At 33.2% G+C, this 11418-nt stretch overlaps 1 protein-coding gene and 1 long non-coding RNA gene across 3 annotated transcripts; both read left to right on the top strand.

Moving 5' to 3' along the window:
* The first annotated feature begins 2695 nt into the window (after window positions 1-2695).
* On the top strand, window positions 2696-7338 carry LOC123009780. 2 transcript variants are annotated; one of them, XR_006413036.1, is made up of 5 exons: window positions 2696-2771; window positions 2849-2972; window positions 3685-5978; window positions 6030-6110; window positions 6198-7338. It is a non-coding gene; the product is annotated as an uncharacterized LOC123009780 (long non-coding RNA). The 2 variants fall into 2 exon arrangements; XR_006413037.1 differs by lacking the exons at window positions 2696-2771; window positions 2849-2972 and adding an exon at window positions 3427-3561.
* A 1833-nt stretch (window positions 7339-9171) lies between these two features.
* LOC123009779 (piggyBac transposable element-derived protein 3-like) lies at window positions 9172-11418 on the top strand. The gene is made up of 3 exons (XM_044406298.1): window positions 9172-10691; window positions 10745-10889; window positions 10941-11418. Exons 1-3 carry the CDS (start codon window positions 10273-10275, stop codon window positions 11151-11153), a joined length of 777 nt encoding a protein of 258 aa, XP_044262233.1. The 5' UTR covers window positions 9172-10272; the 3' UTR covers window positions 11154-11418.

Below are 11418 nucleotides of genomic sequence, written 5' to 3'. Positions count from 1 at the left end.
AAAAAAGAAATGCAACAATTTTACAGAATTACCCCTATTATGGTCAAATATCAATTAGTACTCTATTACAGGATTTTTTTGCAATGTTTAATAATTTTCTTAAATATTATAATATTTATTGTCCATTACTAATACTAATATTATTTTTGAATATTTTAGAGATTTTATTCAAGAACCGTATCCAACTTTTCAATACTTTCTTCTTCTAACGTCTTTAGTATTAATAAAAAAAATAGATTCGAGTTTATTTTGTTTTCAATATTTGTAGATCATAATAATATGATATACAGTGTGCAAAAAAAAATAAAGTACTACAAAGAATAGTTGGTTTTTGTTTTTCTTGAATTATAGTTGGTGAAATTGTATTATTTAAAATAATCAATATATTTAGCTAAATTCATAAAAAAGCACAACTTTTATTTTTGAAAAACGATCACCTTTTTGTATCAATTAGTTTTTCAGAAACCAAAATTGTTTTTTTTCAATTTTTTATCAAATAAATATCGAGGTCCAAATCAACTCTGAGAAATAAAGTTTGAATCTTTGCTTGATTCAAAAAAATTCGTACTATCACCATTTGTCAGAAAAATAATTCTTCCAAGTAACATAAAACCTTTTTAAAGACAAAAGTGCCACAGACTGTAACTTATTCGCAAATAATTCAAAAACTTTAAAAATCAAAGTTAATTTGAATTTTTTTTGTAAATGCAGCAATAAAGAATTTTGTATTTGTTTTTCAAAATAAGTATTTTATAAATGCCAAAAACCTCTGCGTTGTATAAAAAATACAAGGTTTTGTTTTATCGACAAATTACTTATAATGGAAGTGAGTGCCTAAAAAACGGCAATTAAAAAAATGAGGAACATTTTTTTTTCAATAAACTAACATTGATGTCACATATAACGTTTGTACCTAATGGTTTGTGATAATAACTAGGATAAATTTGAAATTAGTAGTAAGTTATTCGTACTTCAATAACTTTTAAATTTGCCTAAAGTCTATCTAAAGATACTCCGTTTTTACGACTTAATCCTAAATTTACTTTCACTAATTTTTTCGTCGTTCTATGTTGTTATGGTATAAATGCTATTCAAAAATTTAATCGTTCAGCTGTCAATAACACCCTAGTTACACACAGGGCTGTTGAGAGGTTTCAATCCGATCTGTGACGGTTTTGACATTTTCAGGATTTTAATTTTTCAGTACTCGTATTTATTTTTTTAAATATGTCAATATGGTACGACGAAAGACGTTGTACGCGCCACGTGCTGTTAAGGACTATAACAACCGCAGTGGGATTAACAACTCAAACAAATACCTCGGTCGTTATAGCCTTTATAACCGCTCGAACATTTATTTATCTGCAATTGACCTTACAACAAATAATGTATAAGTAAATATTCTACAATAATGGTGGTTTAGTCACAGATCACCATTTCCAGCTGCCAATAAATAAATTCAAACAGATCCCTTTAGTGCCGTCTCAGGTCCATTTTCAGAACTTTATACTTAGAATTCTCGAGAAAAATGAGGTTTTCTTAAACCGTACACAAACTTTAACTCCGAAAAGCAACCTACGTAGTGAGTTTTTTCATATAAAGTTGAATTATCGCTCTAACTCTCTTAAGAAGAAGCATTTCTGGACATAGGCCCACAAGAAGTTTTTTTCTTATTTTGACCTAGGGAATCACCCCCAAAAATCTTGCAACGTTTTTTCCGGACACTCTGTACAGTAGGTAGTGAGGCCATTAGGCTTTACCCTGAAACGATCGATTTTATATAAGAAAGTCCAGAAAAAACTGCATATTTAACGCTCTAGTTTCTTAAATACATTTTTTATATTTGGATCGACGAGGGGCATATTAAAGAGTAAGCAAAAAGCTATTTTCTTTGTTTTCTCGTTTCAATTCGATATTGACTCAGAACTTATACAACCAACATTACTTTCAACAGCTTCAGTGCGAAATCGTGGTGTATTTTTTATTCAAATTTTTGTTGCATTTGGTTTAAATTTTATAGAGACAGCGGGTACCCGCTATCAGAGCGATTAAAATTTATTTGAGCTAGGCCTTCCGGCTATGTTTTGGAGAAATGTCTTACAGGAAAAAACAAGAATTCTTACATTTTTAGCAAAAAATATTACATCATGTATTAAATAATTACAATTTTTTAGTTTCAATCGCAACACCGGCAAAATATTGAATATTATTCAAAATAAGTGATGAAAATGGTGGATGCGCCGGGATAATTATTTTATTAAACAATATTTTCGTAACCTACATTAAGAGAAATAAACAAACAACCAACAAAACACCAACGGTAATTATAGTTTAAGTGGATGATGTGTGTTTTCAAAAACTAAGATACATACAAGCTCTCGCTGACCTAAATTTAGATTTGAGTATTTTATCAGCGAAACATCAGATTTCGTATCAGTCAGCGCTTTAGCATCAACCCCTTCCATATTTAAAATACTTTGTTTAATTTAGGATATAAATTGATTTGCAAACGCGGGGCTGAGGCGCTTAGTTCCTGTTTAGGATCGCCCCATTGGCTCTGGATAATACGGCCTCATCGACGTTTAAATACTCGCTCCCTGTTCATTCTTAACATTAACGTCGTTTCGACGTTGTTTCCACTTAAAACAGTTATATAACACGCCTATAACACATTTTTCCTTCCTGCTGCGAAGCATTATTCTTGGTTGCATATGGTTGAGAGCTCTCTTTGGATCGATCGAAATCGTTCATCGCTTGCTTCGTCTGCGAAGGTAATTTCATGTTTGTATATATATTTGCGTAAATATAAATATTTTGACCCTTTTCGCTAATATCGCTAATTAATCAGTCGACAAGTCGAATCAGTCCAGTTGGGTCAATTGAAGAAGCTACCAAGACACACTGTGCCACCATCTGAGGCCAGAGCTGTCAACCCAAAGCAGTTCGATTGTTCAATTGCCTAGTCATGAGCTGTAAGTCTTGATTTATTTTTACTTTGACTGTTAACGCTGCTCCAATTTACTATGCCGTACCATAATAAAATTTTGTTGTGGAATTTCGAACAAAATGTTAACCATGGCCGTTATCAAAAAAGCCTATATATTTAAATAATGATTTTGCTAAACTTAAGCGTGTTAACAGATGGATGGGTTCCCGAGTCAAAGCAATGACGACAGAGATTTGGTCTCTGGTTCCAATTCACGAACCCCAGTTAGGTTCAAGGTTTTCTTTCATTTATTTCTTATTTAGAGTTGTTAAGTTTACAGATGAAGATCAAAGTTATCATAATATGTATACAATAAGCCCGCTACAGAAATCGAATAGAAATTACATTTTGCTTGTTTTCATAATTACGTTAAAGTCCATAGTCTTTTTATAAAATCATTATCTGAAGATTTCTTTTTATTTATCAATGTGCCGTAATAACAAATGTTGTTATTGCAAATTCTCGTTTAAAATGTAATAATGTCTATTAAAGTGTTAGTGTTGAGTTGATCACTCTGTGTTTAGAAAAATGGTTTCAGTTTTGAATAATGACTTTTGATAAAGCTCTAAAAATAGGTAACAAGAAATGTTTAGTTTTTCGGAATACTCCATATTTAAGAATTTTAATTATCTTGATCATTTAACCTTTATTTATCTTTTATTCCAAATACATTAGTATAATAATTAAACGCATTTTAGTTGACTTGCACATTACTCTCCTGAAATTGACTGACGCGCTGGTGGCTGCCCGTAAAACTGAGAGCAAATCAAGCAAACATATTTCAAGGACGAGCCATAAAAATGGAGAATTTCATTGTAAGGTAGAATGCCTGCAAGGGCGATACTGGGGCAGAGATGAGCTCCACGTGTTGCTGAGGAGGGGTTTTTAGTGGGTAGTCCCGAGCCGGACCTCATTGAACAATGCATGAAAACAAAAGGTTGGCTCCTGAAAAAACAGAGGTCGTTATGCTAGCTGGCGGGAGATGTCCACAGAAAAACCTATCCTTTAGGGTAGAGGAAACCACTCTGAAACCACAGAAAAAGTCAAATACTTAGGTGTTGATATAGACCAAAAGATGTTATTCACTCACCATGAGACAAGAGTGGCGAGGAAAGCTGAAACATTAACAGTTACCTTGAGCCGCTTGATGCTGAATGTCCGAAGTTCGTCACCCCCAAACAGGAAAGTGCTGATGGAAGTAGCACCGGAATGAAGAAATACAAGCAAAGACTTGAAGGGATACAGAGTAAAGCAGCACTGCATTCTAAAAATGGTAACATATTTTGATATACTCGTAACCAATTTTTGTAATCTGCTATGTCTAAGATGCGTTACGATCGTTCCGATAAAAAAATCTTTTTCTCCAACTGTCATGATAGCTCAGCGTTTGACCGAGCGAGATCGATCCATTCTTATTCATTTTTTACCAAATTTAAATTTAAAATTTTCTTCTACTTCTGTTGAACAACACCCCTTTGCTTATGCTCACAGAACATGTGAGCTTTTTGCTTTGCTTATGTCTGCGAAAGTCTTCAAAAACCGTAAATTTGTTTCTAAAGATCATGTTCTGGATACCTCTTAAATATGTCAATTTTTCAGCCTCTAAACTTTTTATTTCTTACTTCAACCATTGTTAAATATATTATTTTTGTCATTAAAAATTTTTTCGTCTTTCTCTTTCTTTATTGTATCTTGGTTTCATTGTTTTCTTTAGAACCTTAATTTTTGAAATTTTAAATTAAATTAGTCCTAAAAATTTTCAATATGTTCTGCTTTAAAATTGTTAAATTCACAATTTTTCGGCTCTATTATCCAGATCATTTATAGAGCAAATACAAAATTTAACATTGCCCGTTCCTGACAAATTCTACTTTTTCGTAAAAAATACTTCTTATGTTTTCCCAAATGTTAACAACAACTTCTCCACAATTTTTTTTTTTCAAATTATTTTACCTTTACGACCTCCAAATCTTTTCAACTTTTTCCTCAGTTAATCAATTTAATCAATATTCTAAATACCTCGCTTACGAGGATTATTGCGGTTATTATATATGTTAGCATTCTCACCCCTGAGTCTACTGTTACATCACTATCGTCTCATGGTCAGGACGAACCTGATGACTCACGGGAACTTAACACGCATAAGTCCGATCGCTTGTCTTGCATAACATTGTTAAAAAATAAGCCAGTCGAGAATAAAGAGTTGGGCTATATAACATTATCCTTTTTGATAACATCAGATTGAAAATTCTAACGTGAATTTACCACCCTCACCGCGATAGTGACGTGAACACCAGTGGTGAAACAAAAATTTTATTGAAAAAGAAAATGATGTTTTCAGCTCGCTTGTCAAAGATATTTATTTACTCTTCCCACAATAATATGAATATATTTTATTTTATTCTAACCTGAGGATGACCACTTTGTGGTTGAAACGCGTTGTGTTTGAAATAAAAGTTTGGTGTGACGGGTTTACACAACCCCGGTCTCTGCCGAGAAAGAAATAAAACATAAAAGCAGATTTTTTGTTTTTTGTACTTGAAATTCGAGAGAGAGCCTTCAGAAATTCCAAAATTACCGTGTGTATGCGTAAGCTTTTTGAAGCTATTTATCAATCTTCTCCGTCTCTTATCAGCACTCAACAATCTATAGTTATTTACAAATTGATACCAGGTTTTCAATTAAAAGTTTTATTAAAACGAAGACTACATTTAGAAAACCAGTAGTCGTGGATTGTGGTGAATTTAAAACACCTCTCTCGTAACGCTTCACTGAAAAATTTAGTGAAACAGTTATTCAAACTTTAAACAATATATTGAAACAAGGAAAAAACATTTACATGGTTAGTGAAGGTATAGTTGTAAGAACAACCAATATCAAGTTTATTGAACAGTCAGAGGAATAAGTTATCTTGAATCTACACGTGAAAAAATATGCCAGTCCCAATCTTTCATCGAGAAAAATTAACATTCTCTCTACAAACGTGATTAAGGTATGTAACTTAATTATTTTTTATAAAAATATTAATAAATTATAATAACAGCCTGCTGATCCGGTCGTTGAGGTGCATGATGAAAGAAGCCTGGCGAGTTCTATCACCATAGATCCGCAATTAATAAGTGACGTATGTATTTATTTTTTTACTTTAATATTACCTATTATTATTATTATTGATGTCTTTTTTACTCATAATAAATTTATTTACTTTCAGATTGATTTTAACGACATCGAAAAGCAGTTTAAGATGCATTTAGAAGAGGACTCGTCTGATGCCTTTACCACCCAACCACCATCGAACAGGGGTAAAGGGCGAGCAAAGGGGAAAGGAAAACAGTTATATAAAAGGTCCTCTTCGACGTGCCGTGCCCTGTCGCCATCTCCCTCATCAACGTTTTCACTGATTGATGAGGATGAGACGATGAAGATGGATACGGAGGTAGACAGAATGGCAACAGATTTAAAAAACCAAATCTGTAATAAATTCAAAAATGTTGTCAAACAAAATTTATTAATTGAAACTAAAATAAAAAAAATAGACAAATATATAGCATATAAAAATAAATTAATGGGGTTGGGTTAAGCAAACAATAAAGAAAAGGTTGGGACTCAACGCTCATCCAAGGAAGTTAACATTATTTCAAATGTTATTATTAAACATCCAACAAGAAGGGCTGCAGTGAAAAACCTTTCGCTCATACGAGAAGTAGAAGAAGAGGCTTCATTATCTGAATATGAGAAACTTGAGCAAATGATTAAAAAAACTGCAGCTGCATACCCATACACGGTTGAGGTTGCAGCGAAGTTTTAAAAATCGTATAAACGTTATTTGCAAGACTCGAGTTTGTGCGCAGAAAGTCATCAACAACCTGTTGAAAAAAGAAGATGAATATAAGCGAAAATTAGATGAAATTCAAACAAGTCAAAAAGTTTATAGTTTTTTTGTTTAGAAAAGCCATGGGTTATTAAAAACCATGTTTTTCAGTAAAGAAGGGAATGGATGTGAAGGGCTAAAAAACCCTATTTAATTTTTGTAAAGATTTTCAGCCCAAAGCAGTTCGATTGTTCAATGAATAGTCATGAAATGTACGTTTTAATTTATTTTTCCCAATTCTGTGACGGGCTAAAAAGTCCTTTTTACTTTTGTGAAGACTCAGAGTCAGTCTTATTCAGTTACTATATATTATATTACTACAAAAGAAGTTAAGAGACCAAGTTAGGGTCATTGCCTTGAATTCTAGAACATTCAATCTTAATAATGAAACGGTAATAATACGGTATTCATTAACAAATTATTAAATTAATTATATATTATATATTTATTATATTAAAAGAAACATGCAAACAATTTTTGTATCATTATTGTATAAATATGTATTTTTATTTACAAAATTTCTTCGTTTTAATATTGTTTACCCCATGTAAGTACATTACAACAAAAATAAGATTACATACTACTTTACTAAATACATAATTTAAATCTTATTACTGTAAGACTGTAATAATAGATATACCTACAAAATAAAACCTAGGTCTAAAATGGGTAAAAACCTAGGTAACAAAGCAAAAAAAAGGCGTAAATAATTTATTTATATTATTTACTACCAATGTGTTCTTTTAAGGAAAAAACGTAATTATTTTTGAGGCTCCTCCCCACCGTCATCATTTTGCATGAGGATGTCGCCCCCTGCTTGACCGACCTGGTCATGACAGCCTCCCACCTGTGGTAAGGGTAATTCCTACAGGTGACCCTACCAAGCTCTACACAACCCCGGTCTCTGCCGAGACAAAAAATAAAACATAAAAGACCATATCGTCATACGTCGAATCCAGAATTGACCAAGCCACCCAGAATTCCAGAGAAACTATAATGGACGCAAGGTTACTATGTTTATTGTCTAAAACCTTGCGTTTTTCTTTGTGAAACACCGGATCCCTGAATTTTGCTCCTTGAACCAATTAGATGAAATGTTGATATTATATTAACTCAGAGTTCAAGTAGGAATGTCCAGGTGAAACAGTTAAGTTAGTTTATAGGTTTTCTGTTTAGAAAAGCCATAGGTTATTATAAACCCATGTTTTTCAGTAAAGAAGGGAATGGTTGTGAAGGGCTAAAAAACCCTTTTTAACTTTTGTAAAAACTTTCAGCCCAAAGCAGTTCGATTGTTCAACTGAATAGTCATGAACTGTAAGTTTTGATTTATTTTTTCCAATTCTGTGACGGGCTAAAAAGTCCATTTCACTTTTGTGAGGACGCAGAATCTTATTCGATATTGTACTATAAAGAAGTTAAGAGGCCAAGTTAGGTCATTGTCTTGAATTCTAGAACATTCAATCTTAAATTTATACGGTATCCATTAGCAAATTAATTAGATTAAAATAAACATGCAAATAATCCATCGAGCGCGTTAAAATAAATTATGGGCTTTTAACATAAACAGTGGAAAGATGAGAATATAAGTGACCTCGAAAAGCGTGGAAACACGTGAAAGACAGAGGTAAGAGAATTAAAAAAAAACAAAAAAAAAAGGATGTATGTACCGATAAAGTGAACCATTTCCCGATATATTCTACGAAAGGTAGATGTCGGTTGTGCAAGAGCGGAGAAACCCACTAGCTTTGTACAAAATACAATGCAAGACTGTTTGGTGAAAAACCGTAACTGCTTCCACACCATTCATAATAATTAGGTTCAATTTGCTTTTACTATGTTTTATATAGCATATTGTTTATTTTTCTTTTGGTAAATATACACATTCATTCAAAATGTATAAGTTTTCTTTAACCCATTAGCGCCTAGAGGTACCATATGGATCCACTAAACGTAGGTCCACTTAAGATTTTTTGCGGCTGTTTGGTTTGCTTTTTTTATCACACCCTTAGTTCTATTTTTAGCATTGCTCTTGAAAAATGCGTGTGTGTGTTATTTACGTTATTGTGAGTGAACACTTACCCTCGACGGTTGTTTGAAAATTAGTGTTGTTTTGTAAGAAGAAAATTARGGACATTCGATTCGTGTAAGTTGAAATTTTTTTTTATTATTTACTTTAAAACTACCATAATAATTTTTATACATCTTATATACATGCAACTTCTTTTTGGGTATTTTATATTTATAAATCTAGTGTTAGCTTTATAAGCCTTTTGACATAAAWCTATGCGTTCCCAAATGGGACCGCTAGGCGGTTTCATGTCATATTTGTTCTTACTACGCAAAAAGTTTATTACATAATTTTTAGTGGGATTACGCTCAAAGAGGCACTCGACATTGCTTATGATGATTCCCAATCAGAAAATGACATTTCTGAAATTTACATTGAACCTCCTGAATGCCATATTATGACTGATGAGGACTCGGCGGATGAAGACGAAGGTGGATTAGTTGATAACCTCAGTCGCAGACAACTTTCTGCTGGTGCAGAAATTGTATTAGGAAATAATTCAAGAATTGGGGGCACAGCAGAAGACATGCTTTTAGACGAGCATGAGCCTCAATTTACTACAACTGCAGTAGATAAACCTAAACCAAGTACTAGCGTTATTGATGAAAATTTACCTAGTACGAGTGATGATGTACTTCAAGTTTCCGAAATAAAAATGTCAACTAGGCCAGCAAATCTAGATTTTATATCAGGAGACTTATGCCCTCAGTTTCGTACTTTTCCAGTATGTCAGTACACTCAATACAACTCACTAAGTTGTGTTGAAATTTTTGAACTTTTTTTTTCTAATGAATTATTGGAAAAAATATTAGAGCAAACAAGAGCATATGCCTTATTGCAAAATAGTCAGGATTTAAATTTGTCACTTTCTGAGATAAAAGTTTTTCTAGGAATTATGATACTTAGTGGTTACAATGTTCTACCTTCAAAAAGAAGCTACTGGGAAAATGCAAAAGACATGAAAAACGAATTTGTTTCAGAGGCTATGCGTCGGMATAGGTTTCTTCAAATATGTCGTTTTATTCATTTTGCAGACAATAATGCACTTGATACATCTGACAAAATGTATAAGATACGGCTTATTACCGACACACTAWAAGAAAAATTTATAGAACATTTTGTGCCGGAACAAAATCTATCATACGACGAGTCCATGAATCGATACTTTGGTCGCCACGGATGCAAACAATTTATCCGTGGTAAACCTGTCAGGTTTGGATATAAAGTTTGGTGTCCAATACACCCAGTGGATATCTAGTCAATTTTGAAGTTTATCAAGGAAATAATCCTAGGGCAAATACAAAGTACGGAGAATTATTTGGGAAGGCAGCGGCACCACTTATACAAATGATTGAAGAATTGCGGGATAAGAAACAACTTCCATACAACTTTTTCTTTGATAATTTATTTACCGGAACAAACCTTWTGTGTACATTGAAAGCCAATGGTTACAGTGCTACAGGTACTGTACGCGACAACAGAATTCCACAAAATTGTCCTCTTCAGTCAAAGAAACAAATGGCAAAGCAAGAAAGAGGCACATTTTGTTCTACATTGGAAAGAAATTGCGGCATTATATATGTTCGCTGGATGGATAACAGTGTTGTTACAATGGCCAGTACTTGCTTCGGAGTAGCACCCGTGCGAAATGTTGAAAGGMTTTCTCGTAAAGATAAAAAGAATGTTGCAGTGAGTCGTCCAGACGTAGTTGCACAATACAACAAAAATATGGGTGGAACAGACTTGATGGATGGAAACATTTCATGGTAAATTACTTTATCCAAACATAAAAAATATACTCTAAATAATATTGTTGTAGTTACCGCATCGGAATAAGGTCCAAAAAATGGTATTGGTCTATCTTTACATATATGGTCGACGCAGCGATCCAAAATGCGTGGASGTTATATAGAAAGAGTGGCCGCAACATAAGCCAGTTAGAATTTAGAAGAAACATAGTTCAGGTACAGGTAATCTGCTTACAGCTGAATAAATGTAAAGTCTTCTGAWTTTAGACATATTTGACCAACTTTAAAAACCCTCCAAAAGCTCCTGGACGAGTTCCTGTCGCAYCAGGAAGCGATTTTCGCGTTAGCGGTGACGTCAGATTTGACGGTCTAAATCACTTTGTGGTACCCATCCCGGGAAAAAAAAGAAGAAAAGAAGAAGATGCGCTGGCCAGAGCTGCACAAGTAGAGGCAGAACAATGTGCTGTAAATGTGGTGTAGGACTTTGCGTAGAATGCTTTCGTAAATTTCACACAAAGTAGAAGTGTATTTATAATTTTTTTAAGTACCTATAGTACAGGCGCCTAGTGGTCCCATATGGGAACAGCCCTTTGCGTATATACCTCTTAATAAAAAAAAATATTTTTATTAGATTGCTTTTTATTAAAACTATATAAATCAAACTTTGAACAAAAAAATWAAAAAATTAACCAAAAATTTTTCCCGGCGCTAATGGGTTAATGTATTGCATCTTATAAGATACAAA

The sequence above is a fragment of the Tribolium madens genome, unplaced genomic scaffold (genome assembly GCF_015345945.1).
Source record: "Tribolium madens isolate multiple individuals breed KSU strain unplaced genomic scaffold, Tmad_KSU_1.1 Scaffold_7;HRSCAF=85;Tcas5.2_LG10, whole genome shotgun sequence".
Lineage (NCBI taxonomy): Eukaryota > Metazoa > Arthropoda > Insecta > Coleoptera > Tenebrionidae > Tribolium > Tribolium madens.
The sequence above is the reverse complement of the archived record's forward strand: the minus strand, read 5'-3'. Positions and strand labels throughout refer to the sequence as shown.